The following is a 21,119-nucleotide window of genomic DNA, read 5'->3' as shown; positions in this document are numbered from 1 at the left end:
TTGGCTTTAAGAGAAATTTAATGTTACTCTTCACGAGCTTATAAATCTGTCGCTTTAATCAAAAGCATCTTCCTATGTATCTGGAGTAGATTGAAATTCCTTCCATTGAAACACTGACCATTAATACAACAGTTAGCCCATCAACTGTATGATTCTTTATAGGAATATCTACACATCACTCAATTAAAAAAATACTCTTATATTTGAAACAAACTGAAATTATCTGTTTTGTGGATTTAACATTTTCCTCACATATTGCCATAGTCTGGCCTCCAGAGAAGCATCTGGGCTGCAGGATTTTTTTTGTTTGGGGGTCATCTTCTGTGATATTATTTTTTATTTAGAGATCCATGTGATTTTTAAGCAAATGAAGGCAGCCATGTTTTCCTACTATAAATTCAGACCTTGAGATGTATCTGCTTTTACTTTCAAAAGAACATTTCATTGTGGTGTCCACATGAAACTGTCTGCAGTTCATTATTAAATTCTGGATAGTGCAAAAAAGTGGACGTTATTGGCATGTGAATCTCTGGAATTCCAATTATGTTATCCTTCAGGCAGTGAGGATTTGAAATTTTTGCTTCTTTTATTATGTTGAGATTTTCGGAGATTTAGGTTAGGCTTTTCAAGTTCGTTTTTTTTGGCAAACCATTTTCCTACTCTTTTGCCTTTCTCTCTTCAATTTGTTCAATCCTGAAAAAGTAGTATTGCTTTTCAAAAGCCTTCTGGCAGGCTGGCCAAGTTTGAGATTTTATTTCAGCGTTTGTTAGGTATTTTCAGGTTTCAAGGAAAAGAGATGTATTCCAGTTGCCTCAATTTATGAGAGTGTATTTTAAGGATTTTTAAGAGTTTATTTGAAGGCATAGCCCATCCTTACCAAACTGGAATATCATTCAAAATACAGTAGTCACTGTAGTGGGAAAACATGTGATGTCGGCAGCACCTCTAATAGCCAACTCCTTAGAAACAGTTGACAGACACCCACTGCCCCTGGTCCAGTGTCTCAGCTTGTCCTGTCCCATCTGCGTGACTCTCCTTGTCCTCTACTGCTAACTCCTCTCCTCCACACTGTCATGCTTCCAGCTGCCTCTCGTCTCCTGCTTATTGCCCTGTGTTTACATATCTTTCTGTTCCGCCAACTCTGCTGTTCTTCGCTGTGTGTATATCTCATTCTCAAGGAAACCACATCTGGTTCGTTCACTCAGCCACTCTCCAAACTAAAGTGTCTCAGACAGTTAGGGATCTCATGCCTGTTACCTAGCAGGCCGCTGGCCAGTCCAGTCCCAAAGAGCACAGCCTTACTACCTGCTCTGCCTTGGTTCAGGCAACTGTGTCCAGGTTAGATGTGGTGCACAATTCAGGACACGGTGATTATCCATGAAGAACAACTTGGAATCCCTTTTCTCACAGAGTGCAGGGTGAATAACCTCTCCAGTACCCATTTCAGAGATTTCTGTCAAAGAAGAGAAAGCAAAATAATAACCTGCTTTTGGAATAAGATAATACGATAAATTCCATTGCCATTCTCAAATTCATTTATTATTTGGCCTCGGGTATTTTTTTTATTATTTTTTTTTAATTTTTATTTATTTTGAGAGAGAGACAGAGTGTGAGCAGGGGAGGAGCTGAGGAGAGGGAGACACAGAATCTGAAGGAGGCTCCAGGCCCTGAGCTGTCAGCACAGAGCCTGATGCGGGGCTCGAACTCACGAACTGTGAGGTGATGACCTCAGCCAAAGTCGGACGCCTAACCGACTGAGCCGCCCAGGCGCCCCGAGCCTCACATATTTCTTGTACTTGATTGAAATGGACATTGAAATAAGAAGATGAAAGCACTTAAAGCTACTCTGTGATTTCTGACTTGAAGATTTTTCTCTTTTCTTTCAGCATACTCTAGAATAGTAGAATATTAAAGGTAATATTCATGTATAGTCAATGATTATGAATGCTTTCTAACCTCATGTTACAGCCGTTCAAGGTTTTCTGCGTTTTTTTCTTTAACTGTGTTTAGAATGGTAGAATACTAAACGTGGTGTTTATGTGCAATCAGTGACTATGAATAAGTTTTCTCTTACTTTTTTTCCTATCTCTTGAAAAGAATTCAAAATACCAAGCAAAAACTAGGGAACAAAGATAAATAATGGAATGACTAATGGATGGAAAACGTCTGGAGTGCTGTTCACGGTGGCATATTTGTGTTGGCACCGATGACAGTTTTATAATAATGCTCTGCTCTGGTGAATATTAAATGAAGAACAAATGAAAAACATGTGTATTGAAAGTAATCATTTCTTTGCTTTAAATATCCAGTTTAAATCTCTCTTTTACATTAGGAGAGCAGAATTTATGCTGTAGCCAAATCAGGTATTCGAATGTCTGAGGCCTTCAATATGGAGAATGTTAATAAAAGTAAGTGATTTTGCATGTTGCAATGTGGATGAACCTTGAGGACATAATGCTAAAGGAAATAAGCGAGTCATGAAAAGATAAATACTGTGTGATTCCACTTGTATGAGATCTCTGAAGTGGTCAAATTCATAGAAACAGGAAGTGGAGGGGTGGTGACCCCAGGCTGGGTGGTTGTGGGTGGGGGGGAATAGTTGCTTAATTGGCATAGACTTTCAGATTTGCAAGATACAAAAGTTCTGGAGACTTGCTTCATAACAATGTGACTATAATTAACACTAACCGAACCATACACTTAAAAATAGTTAAAGTGGTCAATTTTATGTTGTGTTTTTTACTGCAATAAAACATGTTTAAACAAATAAGTGATTTTATATTGCCATTTCACTAACCAAGAATTGCCTAAATGTTTGAAGCCATTGGAGTAGATAGAATTATGTATTTCAGAAAATGATTTCTAAGGTTGCTGATTTACATTTTAAATTGCAATTTATTGTTACCCAATATAGGGGCACATATATGTTCAGTTCTGATGCAGAAAGTACCTCTTTTTGTTTTTTATTTAAAAGAGGGTAAAGCAAACAAACTGTGAGTTTCAGCTGTTTAAAAATATCAGTCTCTATGTCCTTTTTTCCAGAGTTTAAAACTCACTCTCCCGTTCCTTTCCTTTCCTTTCCCATCCCTTCCCATCCTTTCCCATCCCTTCCCATCCCTTCCCCTTTTCTTTTTCTTTCTTTCTTTCTTTCTTTCTTTCTTTCTTTCTTTCTTTCTTTCCTTTCTTCAAAAAATTTTTAAAGAAGCAATGTATTCCCAGTATGAAAAGTAAAACCGAACAACAGAAAACTGTATGGAATAAAAAGAGAAGTTTTCCTGTGGTTCTTTCCACTAGCTCCCTCCCTTTCCTACTACTGATCCATATCTTAGAGGCAACCATTGATGTTCTATTTCTTCTCAGCAATGTTCTATTCTTACCATTCAGGAAATTATATTCCTAAACTTTCAATATGAGGTTCACCTGATAAAAGCTTAAGCATGATGATGTTTTAACACCATGTCAGTAACAGGGCTATGAATAATTGGAGAATATCTTCATAGGGTACTGCTCACTGAATCAGCAGATGTTTGTGCTATTTCTGCCCAGCCTGACCTGCATAGAAATGCCTGCCGAAGAAATAAAAGCTATGATCCCTACTCTCAAAGAGCATGCAGTCTAGTTGGGGAAGTAACATACATGAGGAAATAATGAACCATGCAAGAGAGTATATCCTTACAGCAGACTATGTGAGAACAGTCATGTGTGTTAATCCAGCTTCTCTTTAATTGGAACTTTTGCTAGCTCACATTCATAAGAAGTAGACCTAAGTGCTGGAGAGAAGTTTCTTGTTTTTTGTTTTTTAAATCACTTTGTCTTATCTTTCAGATTCTGCCCCTCTGCTCTCCTATACCACATCAGGACTCTATACCTCCCTGATATACAAGAATATGACAACCCCAGTGTATACAACTTTGAAGGGGGTAAGTCATTATTGTTACTGTTAAACATGTGGTTCTCTTCATGGTGGATCGAGAAAACTGTTTATTTAAGCTCCAGATTCCATTCTTGACATTTTATACAGACTCTCCCTTTATAGGGAGTTTTAGACACTCACTCTAATATATCATAAAAAGAGAAGAAATGGAAAGATCCAGAGGAGATATTTATGCTTCTCAGAGTATTAGAGGTCTGGGCTCATTTTTGTTACACCCCGTGTGATTTTCCACCTCCTCCACGGTGGTTAATTGTTTAAAGGAAATACCACTATTAATGATGTAGGGAAAATTCCTAATTTGGCAAGATTTTTTTTGTCACTGCCAGGGTTCCCTCCTCCTTGCTTGAAGTACCTAATTAAAATAAGTATTTTCAACTATTAACAGCCTATGTTTCCAGGAATCTTTTATATTTGATGAACGCCTTGCTAATTAGAATTTGGGATTTAACCACATGACTTTGATAATACCAAAAGATATTCTTGTATTCCCTTAAAAATCTTATTTTGTGACTCCTGGTGAAACATTTTATATCTAAAAAGAGAGGGACACAGATGGGCCGCTGTGCTTTTCTTTAGAAGGCAACCCAAATAAGCAGCAGCCCGTTCCTGGATGACTCCTCTGGGTCAGAGGAAGAAGATAGTTCCAGATCCAGCTCCCGGACTTCGGAGTCAGACACGCGCAATCGAAGCGGGCCAGGCAGCCCCAGAGCAATGAAACGAGGTGAGGGAAAATCTCAGGCACACAAGACAACTCCAAATAAATCAGGGTATTTAATTCAGGATATTCTGGAATTTCATCCACCTAATAGGACTTTTTAAAAAAGCCAAAGTACTTGCTTGAAACCAAAGTGAAAAGAGAATTAGCCAAGACTGAGATGCTTATATTCTTGTCCTAGTTCTCTTCTTAATTTTTTTTTTATTCCATATAAGCCACATGATCTTTTTTTTTTTAACCTTATCCTATCTGTAAGAGAGAGATCACTTTATTATGGGAATAGAGTGAAATAATTGGCCAAAATGAGGTTTCTCTTTTATAGTTACCGTGTGGCATTTTGCATAATTTATGGGATAGACTTATTTCAGCTAAATTTGTTATGCTGCTAAATGGGAGAAAATACACCTAAAAATTTGGTGGTTAACCTGATATTAAGATGGAAACCAACAAAAACTTTACTTTGGGCATGTCTATGATTTTTAGTGGATTTTGAAGAAACTTTTGGCATAGGTAGAGGTTACAGAAAGAGATAATCACACTGAATGACACCTGAATTTTACAAAAGTAATGCGGTGTGCTCTGTTGGTTTTCAGATTATGTTCCACGGAACCCTTAGGTAATCCCCAGCCCCTCAACTTCAACTGGAACTGCTCAGCTTGCATAGGTTTTATTAAGCTTCGGGGCTGTCACTGGGGTCTTTACTCCTCCTATCTTAGCTCCCAGCAGCTGGTATTGGGTTACATCACACTTTTGCTCAAAACACTGCAAAGACCCATAATGGTTATAAGGTGTTACCTGACTCTTTTGTGCCTTTGATCTCATCTCCTTTCTCCTTCCTTACACCCTCTTGCTATTCCTAGAACAGGCCAGGCATGCTTTTATTTCAGGACCTTCACACTGATTGTTTCCTTTACCTGCTTTTCTTCCCCCCAGATGTCTATAGGGCTGACTTGGGCGCATCCTACGGTGCTTTGCTCCAACGCTGCCTTCTCAGTGAGATCTACCCTGAGCACAGCATTTGAGTTGCAGTCCTTTGCTCTTCTCCATCTACTAACTCTTTCTATTCCCTCTAGTCTGCTCTATGTTTTATTTTTTCATAGCACTTACTGCCTGTTTTTTTTCCTGTCTCTACCAACTAGACTCTATGTTCCATGAGGGCAGAGATTTTTCTGTTTTATTGTCTGCTCTCTCCCTAACACCTGGGGTAGTGCCTAGCACACTGGCCCTGGGGTCGGGCGCCCCAGGTTAGCACTCCAGCATTGCTCCTGCCCAGCTGTTTGACTTGGGATAAATGTTTTAGTTTAATCTCTGGACCTTAGTCTCCTTAGAGAATGAGGGCACCAATCAGGATGATCTCTGAGGTCCCTTATAAGTCTAAGTTTCTGTTATTCTATGAAATACAAAGGTATTGCTACTATAACAACTATTACTTGTCTTTGTCAAATCGACAAGAAATTGATATAGTGACATTATCCTAACAAGTCCCTTAAATGTTAATAAATACTTTGAAAAATTGCTAGATATTGCAATGAATAATGATACAAATCTTTGATTTTATTTATTATGTTCAAAATTTCCAATTGTATTGACCCTCCAGATGTGGCTTGCAACTTGCTAGTCATTTTCTGAAAAAGGCAAGTGAATCATTGTGACAATGTTCCCTTGAATTTTACTTTGTAGCTGCTGCCAAATGAAATAGTCTGTTTATATCTTTAAGTTTTATTGCTTCTTTTTTACAAAATATTTTTAAAATTTATAAGCTAATAGTATTGGACTTTCATGAAAAACACTACTGAAATTGTGAAGTTCTTTTTAATGTGAATTACTTTAGAAGTGGTTGCTGGGTGGCTCAGTCAGTTAAGCGTCCGACTCTCGGTCTCGGCTCAAGTCATAATCTCACAATTTGTGGGTTTGAGCCCTGTGTCAGGCTCAGCACTGACAGCATGGAGCCTGCTTGGAATTCTGTCTCTCCCTCTGTCTCTGCCCCTCCCCCACTATTGCACATGCACACACCCTCTCTTTCTCTCTCAAAATAAACATTAAAAAGTAAAATAAATTAAAAGTGATTTCAACAACTAAGTGGTTTAAAATGTGATTGTACAACTCTTGATAAACTGAAATCAAACATTTGCTTGCCTTATATAAGTCAGTATGTAAATACACATGTTTTTAGTCTTTAATAAAAGACATATTAGTATCTTTGCGTGTATTTTATTATGTATATATATTGCACATAGTTTATGTATGTAAAATTAGCTGTGCTTGTGATCATACAAGAATATTATTTATATGCCTATGACTTCCTTGGAGGTTTGCATGATAATCCTTACCCTCTAGTTCTGTTTTTTGCTTTAAAAGTTCTTTATGGCCGAAGGTATGAGAATAAATATAGTCTAGGAGGGCTGATGATTTTGTGGAATACCTGTATTCCTTAGGAGAACTCACAGCTGGCATTTGGACCACCTGATTATTAAATATCGACCTAATTTATTTCTTTATTTATCTAGGTGTGTCTCTTTCTTCTGTGGCTTCCGAAAGTGACTATGCCATTCCCCCAGATGCTTACCCCACAGACACAGAATACTCACAGCCAGAGCAGAAGCTTCCTAAAACTTGCTCATCTTCCAGTGATAACGGGAAAAATGTAAACACTGATTCAGGTTTAAAAAAAAAAAAAAATCAATGAATCTTCTTAGTTTGAGCCTCTAAAATGAAATTTAAATTTTTAAAATTTCTTTTTAATTAGGAACCCCTGGAAAAATCTGGCTATTTATTAAAAATGAGTGGTAAAGTCAAGACTTGGAAGAGGAGGTGGTTCGTTCTCAAAGGTGGTGAATTACTTTACTATAAATCTCCGGTGAGTGGAAAGCACTTACCCTTTAGAACTGAATTCCTCAAACTGTAAATCAAGCTCCTGATATTCTTTCCTCTAATGCAATTAATTATACAAAGCATTTCTTACTATTACTATTACAGGCAGTCCCTTTACATTTCATTTTCTTCCTTTCCTACAGAGTGACGTAATTAGAAAACCCCAGGGCCATATTGAACTTAGCACAACCTGCAGTATTTTAAGAGGAGATAACAAACAAACAGTTCAGGTACTTTTTTTTTTTTTTTTTTTTTTTTTTTTGCTTTTTCTTTTTTGTATCATGTAAAATTCAATTCCTTGGTTATCCAAGCTAATAGGAGATTGGATGATTCAATGTTTCTTTTTTTTTTTTTAATGTTTATTTATTTTTGAGACAGAGACAGAGCATGAACGGGGGAGTGTCAGAGACAGAGGGAGACACAGAATCCGAAGCAGGCTCCAGGCTCTGAGCTGTCAGCACAGAGCCCAACGCAGGGCTCGAACTCACGGACCATGAGATCATGACCTGAGCCGAAGTCGGATGCTTAACCGACTGAGCCACCCAGGCGCCCCGATTCAATGTTTATTCACTTTGTGTTAAGTGTGATTCCTCAAAAATGTGTGAAACCCCAGGCCTTCTCAGTTCAAACTACATTATAAACAAGGTTTGTGTTAAGTAACTGTCCACTACCCTTCCTTTGCCCTTGTCCCTTACATTCTTCTTCCCCTATACTTCATCTTCCAGCTATTCTCAGCTCTTAACCTGTCCGGCTATTTTAGGGAAGGCTTATCTGAGAAATGAATTACCAATAAGATGTTATTAGTTTGATGTACTACTAAATTCAGGAGGGTTTGCATTTTGATAAAGAACCGGAAAATGCCATTTCTTCTATGAACTCCAGCTGTTATAACACCTAAGTGGGAAAGATACTGGTGAGAAGAAGGCTGTCCTACCTCCTACCGAATCACACCCTAGACATAGCTGCTGGCCATTCACCCACACATAAAACCAGTCTTGCTAGAAATCTGTTAAATTTAAAACACAGGCTGTTGAGATAGTTTGGCATATGTGATTTAAATTCAGACACTTTAGGGGCGCCTGGGTGGCGCAGTCGGTTAAGCGTCCGACTTCAGCCAGGTCACGATCTTGCGGTCCGTGAGTTCGAGCCCCGTGTCAGGCCCTGGGCTGATGGCTCAGAGCCTGGAGCCTGTTTCCGATTCTGTGCCTCCCTCTCTCTCTGCCCCTCCCCCGTTCATGCTCTGTCTCTCTCTGTCCCAAAAATAAATAAACGTTGAAAAAAAAAAAATTTTAAAACACAGGCTGTTGAGATAGTTTGGCATATGTGATTTAAATTCAGACACTTTAGGGGCGCCTGGGTGGCGCAGTCGGTTAAGCGTCCGACTTCAGCCAGGTCACGATCTTGCGGTCCGTGAGTTCGAGCCCCGTGTCAGGCCCTGGGCTGATGGCTCAGAGCCTGGAGCCTGTTTCCGATTCTGTGCCTCCCTCTCTCTCTGCCCCTCCCCCGTTCATGCTCTGTCTCTCTCTGTCCCAAAAATAAATAAACGCTGAAAAAAAAATTTTTTTTTTAAATAAATAAATAAATTCAGACACTTTAGGGTGCCTGAGTGGCTCAGTCCGTTAAGTGTCCAACTTCAGCTCAGGTCATGATCTCCCAGTCTGTGAGTTTGAGCCCTGCATCGGCCTCCGTGCTGACAGCTCAGAGCCTGGAGCCTGCTTCGGATTCTGTGTCTCCCTCTCTGTCTGCCCCTCCCCTGCTTGTTCTCTCTCTCTCTCTCTCAAAAATGAATAAACATTAAAAGAAAATTAAAAATAAATAAATAAATAAATAAATTCAGATACTTTATCTGAAATACCTTCAATAATTAATATTTTCTTGGGGCTCATGGGTGGTTCAATCAGTTAAGCATCCACCCTCTGATTTCAGTTCAGGTCATGATCTCATGGTTCGCGGGTTCAGGCCCTGTGTTGGGCTCTGTGCTGACAGTGCAAAGCCTGCTTGGGATTCTTTCTCTCCCTCTCCCTTTCTGCCCCTTCCCAACTTTCTCTCTCTTAAAATAGATAAATTTAAAAATATTTTAAAAATAATAATTATTATTATTTTCTTATCTTGCTCCTTCAGAGGGTATAATGAACATTTATCAGAAAGGCTCATTGTCGGGGCGCCTGGGTGGCGCAGTCGGCTAGGCATCCGACTTCAGCCAGGTCACGATCTCGCGGTCCGTGAGTTCGAGCCCCGCGTCAGGCTCTGGGCTGATGGCTCAGAGCGTGGAGCCTGTTTCCGATGCTGTGTCTCCCTCTCTCTCTGCCCCTCCCCCGTTCATGCTCTGTCTCTCTCTGTCCCAAAAATAAATAAACGTTGAAAAAAAAAATTTTTTTAAAAATAATAAAAAAAAAAAAAAAAAAAAGAAAGGCTCATTGTCTATGTTTTCAGGAGATAATTAATACCTGAGAACTGCCCAAAAAAGTAGAAGGGAGAAAAGTAGAAGGAAAGCTTTGTCTGGAAGCATGGCAGATAAGAATAATCTACAAAGTTCTGAAATATTTGGAAATTTCAAAATGTGGTTCATTTGAGACTGAAAACTTGCTAATTCATAATATCTGATCACATGTTAGTTGTAAGAATTTCTCTTCTTTATAAGCAAGGACTTCTTATTTTATTTATAATTAATTTTTATTTCTATAACAAATAATTCCTCTTTATTTGCAAAAAATATATTATTTTATTACAGTCTCCAGTCATGCTACTGCTCACTTCAACAGCTGGGAGACTGTAGCACATTTAAAGGAGAAAAAGAAAATGTAACAAATAAGCAAGATAAAAAATGATGACGCGAAAGTTTAACACTCTGAAAAACTTTAAACTAAAGTGAAAACAATGATTCCAACACAAAGTTAATTATTGTAATTCTCACAATCTGGTTAAACTATTCTAAATTATCTGTGGAGTCATTTATTTAGCACCTAGGATTCAAGGTATGGCATGTTTGTTTCTATGTTAATTAATGTTGTTTTTAGGAGAGACAGGGAAATGCTAATTATCCTATATCTTCAGAGTTTCCTTTCCTATCTCTTTCTCATCCTGTTCCAGCTGACCACTGAAAAACACACCTACTATCTGACTGCAGATTCTCCCAATATATTGGAAGAATGGATTAAAGTATTGCAGAATGTTCTCCGAGTACAAGCTGCCGACCCACATTTTCTGCAGCCTGAGGGCAAACCCACGGTGAAGGGATTGCTCACCAAGGTAGGAACTTTAGTACAGTGCAGTGTCCTGGGCAGCTGGGGAGTCAGCCCCACTGATCGTAAGTGGGTGTCAGAGAGTATGTGTATTGAAAATGTATATTATCTTGGGGTGGGAAGTGTCTTTTGCTTATGATGCCAAGTGTTCTAACCATCAAAAATTCCCTAAGCGGAATTTTGAAAAGACAGTTGAAAAGCTTGGGAAAGCATTTAAAATGTGTAAAAACCAAGCTTTTCTAATGAATAAGTAAAGGATAAATACCAACGTGGGGGGAAAGGAACAAAGGACACAATGGGAAAGAAGTAGAGCTGGTAGACGAAAAAATACAAACAATATTTTAAAAACTCTGGGAGCGCCAGGGTGGCTTAGTTGGTCAAGCGTCTGACTCTTGGTTTTGGCTCAGGTCGTGATCTCACAATTTGTGAGTTTTAACCCCGTATCGGGCTCTGCGCTGACAGGGAGGAGCCTGCTTGGAATTCTCTCTCTCTCCCTCTTTCTCTTCCTGCTTGCGCACTCTCTCTCAAAATAAATAAATAAACTTTAAAAAAATCTGGTCAAAGGGTGGATATTTTTTAAAATTATGAAACATAGTATTGACACAAAATGAGTGAGCTTATTACTTTAGAAGGCAATTTGGAAAAAAAAAAAAGGAATTTGGCAGTGTCTTGATCCAAGTGTTAATTCAGTGAATGCTTTTGAATGAACAAATGAATGAATATTAAATGTTTAAAAACATTTATACAGACCTTTTCATTCAGCAATCTCAGTCCAAGAAATTTATACTTAGGAAATGGTTTTAATTTGCCAAATATTTAAGTATAAGAATGTCTATCACAGCATGGTTTGTTTTTTTCCTATTTTTAAAAAATGAGATATAATTAGCATACACTAAAATGCAGATCTTAAATGTAGAGTTTGATGAGTGTTGACAAATATTTACAGTCACTCTGTCAAGATACAGAATGTTTCCATTGCCCCAGAAAGATTACATGCATGGCATGGTTTATAACAAAGACAAATTGGGATCAACTTAAATGTAGAGTAGGGGATAGTTTAAATAAGTACATATAATCAGATAATGCTTCACTATGCAGCCATTTTATTTGTTTTTTATTTTTTAAAGTTTATTTATTTTGAGAGAAAGAGAGCACACATGAGTGAGGGAGGGCAGAGAGAGAGAGAATCCCAAGCAGGCCTTGTGCTGTCAGCTCAGAGCCCACCGCAGGGCTCGAACTCATGAACCGTGAGATCATGACCTGAGCAGAAATCAAGAGTCAGGCACTTAACCAACTGAGCCACCCAGGCACTCCTACTATGCAGCCATTTTAAATATTGTAAAAGAATATTTAGTGCTATAGGAATATGTTATGACACACTGTTAGGTGATAAAATAAATAGAATGCAGTATTATATTATTATCCCACTTATTTATATGCATCTATAGAAAAAGGTCTGAATATGAAATATACCAAGACATATTGGTTAGCGCTATGTGATTTTATTCTTGCTTAATTCTGTTTTCTAAGTTTTTTTAGAAAGAGTAAGAATCCTTGGGGCGCCTGGGTGGCTTGGTCGGTTAAGCATTCGACTTCGGGACTTCGGCTCAGGTCATGATCTCACGGTCCGTGAGTTCGAGCCCCGCATCGGGCTCTGTGCTGACCGCTCAGAGCCTGCAGCCTGTTTCAGATTCTGTGTCTCCCTCTGTCTCTGCTCCTCCCCTGTTCATGCTCTGTCTCTCTCTGTCTCAAAAATAAATAAACTTTGAAAAAAAAATTAAAAAAAGAAAAAAGAAAGAAAGAGTAAGAATCCTAAGATAAATATTATTTTTAAACTTAAAAATTGGTCACTCTTAGAAAAATATAATAAAATATTTATGCATAAAGTATTACACACAAAAATAACCTCTGAGTAACCACTCATCCTTCATGTGCTTTGTTTACATAAGTTAAAAATTTAGATTTAGAAGAGTTATGTCACCATAGCTAGCATTAATGTGGGTGCTATTCAGTAATATTTACAAAGATTGACCAGCTACACCAAAAGTAGGAGAAAAAATTCACCGAGTTGTGCTCTGTTTTTTCCAAAATGTTACAGTACCATGAAAATATTTTTTCAGTTACTGATGACTTAGAAACTTCTTAGTATTATGCAAATATATACTTTCCAGTGAACACAGTGATGCTTTAAATCATATTCTTACTATAATTCATAATAACTAGTTGTCTTCCTGTTTCAAGGACCATGTGTATCAAACCCTTAGACTTTAATATGATCCTGTGGCTAAGGGTTGGTTACTTGTTCCACCGTGTGTTTGTTTGATTGTTTTTACTTTATCCACATGGCATTGTCAGTTTCTGCATATTACATTTCTGCTATTCCCTGCCTCCCATCTCATACTTGCGTTTTAAATGAGCATAAGTAGATGTGATTATCAGATGACTAAACCATTTGGGTTTATAGACAGGATGCTTATTAGGTTTCCTTCCTACCATTTTCATGTCCACCCCCATATTGTCGCCCTCAGAGCCTTATAAGAGAAACTCTTGCCTCAGTTATTCTGAGTGACTTGTTCTGAGCTCACACTCAGGCTACAATTTAAGCTACTGCAGAACAGCACTTGAATACTTTGCAGGGGAGGACGTTTTCTCAGGCTGTCACGTTGTTATTAAGTACAGAAATATGTAGGTAGATATTAAGAACTTGACTAATTTGATTCTGGATATTCACTCTTGCAACTTTTAATACTTAGGAAGAACATTTTCTCTATAAAAAGTCATTTATTAAAAAAAAAAATTATTGAGTAGTTACCACATGCCAGCCAATGGGCTGGAGGATATCAACATGAATAGGCCATTGGCCCCTCCCCACCCCCCATTCCTCAAAGAGCCGCATAATCTATTGGGAAAGAAAGGGACTTAGCATATTATAATATGTACCAAGTGCAATTATGAGAGGCATAGTAAGGTCACAGGGAAATCTAATTTAGGCTGTGGGATCAGGAACAACTTCTCAGAGAAGATTTATTTGTGTTGAGTCTTCAGGGAAGAGAAGGAATTGTTATACCAAATGGAAATGGGCAGGGAAGGTATCCCAGGCTAGGAGACAGTGGGAACAAAGACAGTATCTCAAAGCGGTGCCATATACGCTGAAAACATGTCCTTTGGAGAACAAGGTGGAGGGGCCTGGTCATGGAGGGACTTTTTGTCTTGTTAAAGACTTTATTCTTCACCCTGAATGTGATGTGGAACCCTTCAGGTTTGTAACAGAGGCAGGGGCATGTTCATGTTGCTAATAGATCACTCTGCTGAGAGGAAGGTGGATTTGCAGGGGGCAAGGTGGAAAGAAGTTCTAAAAACAGTTAGCAGAAGTTGTTCTTGTGAAGGGGATGAGATGCTGAGCTGGTCATAGGGAAAGAGAAGAGAAGGTGAATTTAAATAATGAGAGGAGGTAAAGTCTTCAGTTAGATTGGTTGAATTCAGGGTTAGGAAGTGCAAATGGTTGGCTGGGTGAAAGATGGTGCCACATAAGACAGCTCAGGGAGGAGGAACAGTTTTAGGATAATTCAAAGGTTATTTTGGACCATGCCAATTTTTAGAGCTTTGAGGACACCTGAGTTAAGAATTAAGAAGTCCGTCAAGCAGTGCCAATGAGTCTACATCAGAGGAGGAGGCTGGGTTGGAGAGAAGAATTTGGGGAATTCTCAGCATGAATGTAGTGGTTGAATTCATGATGATGACAGAAGTCTCCCAGGGACACGTGTGTGGTGGAAGAGTGGGGGGCTCCTGCTGGAACACTGGGTTTTACAAAAGCTGAGAGCATACAAAGGAGATATGTGAAGAGACCCTGGAAAGTAGGTAATGGGATCGTGGAAGTGGAGTGTGTGACTGGGTGGGAGGGGTCTGCAGGCAGTGGAGTTCTCGCAAGCAAGGCACATTGCAGTGTGTTGAAGGACAAAGGGTAGATGAGTAAGTGCAGTATTTGAGTTCAGAGTACTGTCCACCTGGTCCAGCACATTAGAGGGAATGAAGCTGAAGGGAACATGGTGTCAGGAGAGGCATTTTTAGGACAGGAAAGGCATACCTTGAGTTTGCAAACTGAGAGGAAGAAACCAGGATGGGGAGAAGTGGGAAATGAAGCTCAAAAGAAGTAGGTGGGCGAGCATGGTTGGTCGGCATGGTAGGTGGGCATGGTGGAAGGACATGGTGGAAGGACATAGTGGGCAAGCATTGTGGGTGATCATGGTGGGCATGCATGGTAGGTGGGCATGGTGGAAGGACATGGTAGGCAGGCATGGTGGGTGAGCATGGTGGGCAGGAATGGTGGAAGGGCATAGTGGGCAAGCATGTTGGGCGATCATGGCAGGCAGGCATGGTGGGTGGGCATGGTAGATGGGCATGGTGGAAGGGCATAGTGGAAGGACATGGTAGGTGATCATGGTGGGTGTGCATGGTAGGCGGGCATGGTGGAAGGACATGGTGGGCAGGCATGGTGGAAGGACATGGTGGAAAGACATGGTGGGCGGGCATGGTGGAAGGGCATGGCAGAAGGACATGGTGGAAGGCCATAGTGGGCAAGTGTGGTGGTAGGCAAAGTGGGGAGTCATGGTGAGTGGGCATGGTGGGTAGGGTGGAAGGGCTGGACTGGCAGAAAGGTGAGGAAGGATGAATATCTAAGTTTGTCAGGCATTGAATGAGATCACGCCTGATATCATCAATTTTCTTGATGAAGATTACTCCATAAGACAAAATTATGTAGTGAGAATGAGGGAAAGGATTGAGAATAATCAGGGACATAGGGATATACTCAAGGGCAAATAGAAAGATTGCTAAGTGTTACTAGGACCCACCTGACTTTAGTGATTGGAACTTGTTATTTTTCTCTTACATCTTCAGATGCCCAGAAATAGGAGCAGAGAATTTACATTGTAGCAATGTAAATGTGAGGATAGTCATTTTTTCCTAATATTTTATTATGTAAATTTTCAATTATGCAGAAAAGTTGGAAGACAGTTTTATAGTGAACACCCATATTCCCACCACCTAGATTCTGTAATTAACTTTACTTGCTTTATACATGCCTATCAAGGTGATGATTTGAAATTAATGTTTCATTCTGGGCATTTTCAAATGTGTGGAAGTAGAAGGAATAATGACACGAACCTCATATATTTATCACCCAATTTTAAGTTGTTAACTATGGCTAATGTTATGGCAGAAAGCCCCCCATAACCTTCCCTCTCTCTTCCCACACTCTTCACTGGATTACCTAAAAGCAAATGGAGATGAAATTGTATTGAGTGTATATGTTCGAAGCAGAAAATGCGACACAATCCCAGCCCTTGGAGCAAGAGGTGTTTTATGACCAAACCAGGACCCAAGATTGGGAGGAAGGGAAGAGAGGCCAGGAGAGAACTGATAAACTGGAATAAAATGGAAGAATCAGGGGACTTACTGTTTGGAAAGAGGTCAAAGAACAGGAGTGGTGTGAATAAGGAGAGAAGGAAGGAGGGGAAGAAGGTTGAGATCAGAGAATAAAATGTCAGTTTCTTTTTTTTTTTTTTTCAACGTTTATTTATTTTTGGGACAGAGAGAGAGACAGAGCATGAACGGGGGAGGGTCAGAGAGAGAGGGAGACACAGAATCGGAAACAGGCTCCAGGCTCTGAGCCATCAGCCCAGAGTCCGACGCGGGGCTCGAACTCACGGACCGCGAGATCGTGACCTGGCTGAAGTCGGACGCTTAACCGACTGCGCCACCCCGGCGCCCCTAAAATGTCAGTTTCAAAAGTGGAGCAGTTTCCAGTGAAGAAAAAAAGTCGAGGGTGTGGTGGAGGGGATGGAGGGACAAAAATGGAGGGACACCAAAAGTTAGTGGAAATGAAGAGAGCATGAAACTGTGAGTTAAGGATGTAGAGAGGCAGTGAGGGAAAGAGGCTAGGGCAAGAGCAAGGGCGCAAGTCCTGGCTTTGCCACTTGCCCTTGTGTGACCTTGAATAGGTTGCTTGCAGGCTCTTTGCCTTACTGTCTTCATCTGTAAAGCGGAAGGATAATCATAGTGACAACCTCACAGGGTGTTGGGAAGATTGAAATTTGTTTTAATTTTTTAATGTTTATTTTTAAGAGAGAGAGAGAGAGAGAGTGTGTGTGTGTGTGTGCGCGCGCGCGCGCGGGGGAGGGGCAGAGAGAGGGAGACACAGAATCTGAAGCAGGTTCCAGGCTCTGAGCTGTCAGCACAGAGCCTGACGTGGGACCCGAACCCACGAGCTGCAAGATCATGACCTGAGCCGAAGTCGGATGCTTAACCAATTGAACCACCGAGGCGCCCCGAGGATGAAATGAATTATTTAAGCTTATAAAGTGCTTTAGAACAGTGTCTGGCACATCATAAACACTCCCAAAATGCGAGGCATTATTATCACAAGACTTTCACCTCAATTTGGAAGTCAGCAACACTGGTGACAGGATTTATGGTGGAGAATGCTGGAGGCATGAATGTTTAGGAGAGGAGAGACGACTGTGGCAGTTTATATTTTGTGTGATGACAGAGGCTAATCAGGGTATGATATACCGTGTCTTTAAAGTTTCAGACAGAACTGATAGGAAGTCCCTTTGTTATAGATTCAAGGTAAAAAAATGACTCAGTTACTTTGTTTGCCGAAGCCCTAGGGTTGGAGGTTGCCTTTAAATTTTTATGAGGATTCTTCTATCATAATTTGCTTTACTATGAGTTTTTCAGAATAAGTTAGTTTTAAGAAATTCTAATACAATCAGATGTACACATAAAGATAGACTGTTTTTAAAACACAGTTTTTACAGTGAATTGGCAATGGCCTTTGTTAACTTGTAGTTCTTCAAAGGTACACGTTGTGCTACTCGAAAGATAAATCATTTCAAAAGTATGCTCTCTACAGCCAGATGCATTGTACTCCAGTTTTGATGAGAGGCCCTTCTGGGTTTTGTTTAAAAGAAAAAGAAAGAAAGAAAGGAAGGAAGGAAGGAAGGAAGGAAGGAAGGAAGGAAGGAAGGAAGGAAGGAAGGAAGAAAGAAAGAAAGGAACAACTGGGTGATACAAACTGTTTAGAACTTACAGGATATTTATCTGTAAATTTCTGTTTCTAACTTTAATTAAACTGAAATATGTCTTGCCAAATGAAACCTTTTTTGTTTTTGCTCGAGCGAATTCTAAATCCATCAAACTGTTGGATGGTGGTGTTTGCTTAAGACCACAGCCCAAAGTCTGGCTATGTGTGTGGGTTTAAATAACATGTGGTTTTACTGCACCTTATTCATAGTGAGGAAGGAAGCATTTATTGAGTAACTACTATTATCCTTTATTTACTTTTCTCCCTTGGTCATCACATCAGCCCAATAAGGTATACAATAATCCCACATTATGGACCAGAAGGCTGAAAGGTTAAGTCAGTTGCCTGAGGACATGCATCTAGCATGATGCAGAACTGCAGTTGAAGCTTTGGTCCATTTGACCTCAAAAAACAGGCCTTTTCAACTCGGGTGACTTGCCTCCTGTAAACTCTATTATGGAAGTTATTTCTTTTCTTCTCAGTGTATTCCTGTCAGAACAGTCCATTTCAGTGTAAGTCATTACAAGGGCCCTGTAAGACATGCATGCCTCCCACCCCCACCCTTCATGTCCCTTCCACGGCGACCTCTCGCCTCACTTGCTCAGTCTCAGACACACCATCTCTCGGCCATACCAGTGTTCTTCCCTCAGATGACCGTATGGCTCATCCACCTCCTTCAGAGCCTTGACTCAATGTCAGCAAGGCCTTCCTGAGTCCCTTCGCTTAAATTATAAAATGCACAGACCCTAGAGCAATCTCTAACTATTCAAAGTCAAGAGGTAGAATCAAATTCTGTCCAACTCACTTGACATATTTCCTGACACATAGGCAGTACTCAGTATATAATTACAGATTTTAATATTTTGCATGAATCCTTCTGGAGAAGGCATCAGATGTTTTGAAGAGTGAATCTTTAATATTTGGGAAAGCACTAGAATTTTTTTAGGTTTTAATCTTCTCATTTCTAACATTATTAGGGGGTTAACCCAGAGAGCCACACGATTACTGAAAATCTGTAAAACACAGAAATTATGAAATAAACTTACTTGTGAAATGGGCATCTTGTTTTGTTCGTCTTTGACGTCTTAGCCCTAGAGGCATCGTACTTGACATACAGCAAAAATTTGTTAAGTGTTGAATGGTGAGCACTAAAGCCAAACAGGTAAATCTTAAACTGCATTTGGACAATCTAGTTGGAATATCTATACCTTGAGCGAACTGGATTCGAGTACAGTTTCAGGTGGAGTGTATATGCTACACTTCACGGTGTCAGAGTTCTGAGCTACATTTGTAATTCTTTGAAATATGATTTCAGGTAAAGCATGGCTACTCCAAGAGAGTCTGGTGTACGCTTATAGGAAAAACATTGTATTATTTTCGTAGTCAAGAAGATAAGGTATGTATGTCTTTTTAATAAGCTGATTAGAGGCATTTCTTTGTTGTGGCTTAAATTTTCTCTTTCACTCTTCCGTTGCTAACAAAAACTTCAGAGTGTTTGATAAGGTTGAAATCTTGCAAAAATTTATTACTGGGGTAACCACACACCCACAAGGGTCTTGACTCTTAATTATAACTCTTGGCAACTTTTACTTAATGTATCTTTGTCTTAGAAGAGAAAAATCTTCCCCATTCTAAGCTGTCGATTTCTTATATTTGCCCAGGTTCTGAATGAAGGGAACAGCAAGATAGGAACGAAAATCTGGGGAGGGAAAAGATTCCAGTCCTGTCCCAGGCTCTCAAATCCCTAGATACCACTTATCTATCCATCCTCTACCTGTTTATATCCTTGTATTCATTTTTAAACTCATCTCATCCCCAAAAGAACTTGAGTTATCTCCAGTCATGAGTACACTTTCAGAGTACAAAGATGGGAGGGGTGCTTGGGTGGCTCAGTTGGTTAAGCATCCAACTCTTGGTTTCAGTTCAGGTCATGATCTCATGGTTCGTGGGATCAAGGCCCACATCAGACTCTTTGCTCACAGCGTGGAGCCTGCTTGGAATTCTCTCTCTCTCTCTCTCTCTCTCTCTCTCTCTCTCTCCCCTTGTCCCTCCCTTGCTCTCTCTCTCTTTCTCTCTCTCTCTCAAAAATACATAAATAAAAAAAAGAAAAAGATGGGATAGCTTTCACAGGTGAAGTGTATGCCTGGCTATCATTGTGGGTACTCCTCATCACCTTTGGATTACTGAAACTAAAAATTGGATCAACATGTGCCAAAAGTACTTGCATAAAATACTGATGCGAGCCCCACAGAATGGCAGCCTGTGACTAATTTCTGCATCAATGAGACCAGGCTTCTTGATCCAGTGACCACGTCACGTAGGTCAGTTAGTTACTTCTCTGCTGCATTTTCAGACTGCACTCTCAGTTCCAACCAGCTATATTTAAAATGCATGCCTTTTTTCTCGATGTTGCTCATGGGATGGGAATTAACAGAGCTATTAAAAATTATACCTCCGAAGTAATGTAGGGAATGCTTACATAAGAATATAAAATAAGCACAATATAAAATTCTACATTCAGTATAATCCTGACCCAAAGCACAGAGGTAGTTCGTCCTCAACAGTTTAGGAGAAAGCTCTGTGACTCTCACATCAGCCCACACATCTGACTGCAAGCGTCTCAAGAGAGTAACAACTTCTCCTTCCCCTTACGCTCCACACCTCATGTAGAATATCTCAGAGGCAGGCTCTAGCTGAGAACCCTGGAGGGAAGGGGATTCCGACAGATGTAGTTCCCAACTTCTCTTCTGCAGTTACAGGGAGATTTTAGGAGTGGATGGTTGGGATGCTGAGTTTATAATTCTCAGGCCGGCACATCTATGTAAAAATATGCATAGCAGAAGATGGGAAAGAACTGTCCCAAAATATTGAGTAATTATCTGTGATGGTAGAATTTATGGATGATTTTTTACATTCTCTTTTCCTATATCTTTCTATACTTCCTATAATAAGCATTTGTTTTAAACATAGAAATTTATTTAAATTTTGCTAAAAGAGAACTTATTCTCACTAATGATTAGTAATAATGTAATAAAAGTGGATAAGGTTGGTCACAGAAGAAACGAGTCAGAAGAAGTAGATGGATGAGTAGAATTCCATTGTAATCACTAGAAAAGTATTGAGAATGCTTGTGAATCCATATAAACCTACTTCTTTTTGTGCAAGAGATGTTTCAGAAACAATTTGTTTTTAATCTGGATTAGCGTCTTCTTTTATTCAGTCAAAATAGTTAAAAGCACTAGGTCTGTTTACTGTTTATGGAGGCTTGGTGAA

General features: G+C 39.7%; 1 protein-coding gene across 5 annotated transcripts in view; it reads left to right on the top strand.

Moving 5' to 3' along the window:
- PLEKHH2 (pleckstrin homology, MyTH4 and FERM domain containing H2) overlaps positions 1–21,119 on the top strand; it is a 115,606-nt gene that overhangs the window by 50,921 nt on the left and 43,566 nt on the right. For 4 of the 5 annotated variants that reach the window (XR_015249252.1, XR_015249254.1, XR_015249253.1 and 1 more), the window contains exons 9-16: positions 2,333–2,408; positions 3,826–3,920; positions 4,511–4,655; positions 7,157–7,293; positions 7,396–7,506; positions 7,664–7,750; positions 10,611–10,769; positions 19,162–19,242. Coding sequence is in view for 2 of the 5 variants with exons in the window: in XM_086701216.1 (XP_086557342.1) it covers positions 2,333–2,408; positions 3,826–3,920; positions 4,511–4,655; positions 7,157–7,293; positions 7,396–7,506; positions 7,664–7,750; positions 10,611–10,769; positions 19,162–19,242 (891 nt within the window). In the remaining 3 variants the exon portion in view is untranslated. The remainder of the gene's footprint in view (positions 1–2,332; positions 2,409–3,825; positions 3,921–4,510; positions 4,656–7,156; positions 7,294–7,395; positions 7,507–7,663; positions 7,751–10,610; positions 10,770–19,161; positions 19,243–21,119) is intronic. The other variant, XM_086701214.1, reaches the window with a different exon arrangement.

The sequence above is a fragment of the Puma concolor genome, chromosome A3, assembly GCF_028749965.1.
Source record: "Puma concolor isolate L17-30 chromosome A3, mPumCon1.1.hap2, whole genome shotgun sequence".
Taxonomy (NCBI): domain Eukaryota; kingdom Metazoa; phylum Chordata; class Mammalia; order Carnivora; family Felidae; genus Puma; species Puma concolor.
Note: the sequence above shows the minus strand (reverse complement) of the source record. Positions and strands in the feature narration are given on the sequence as shown.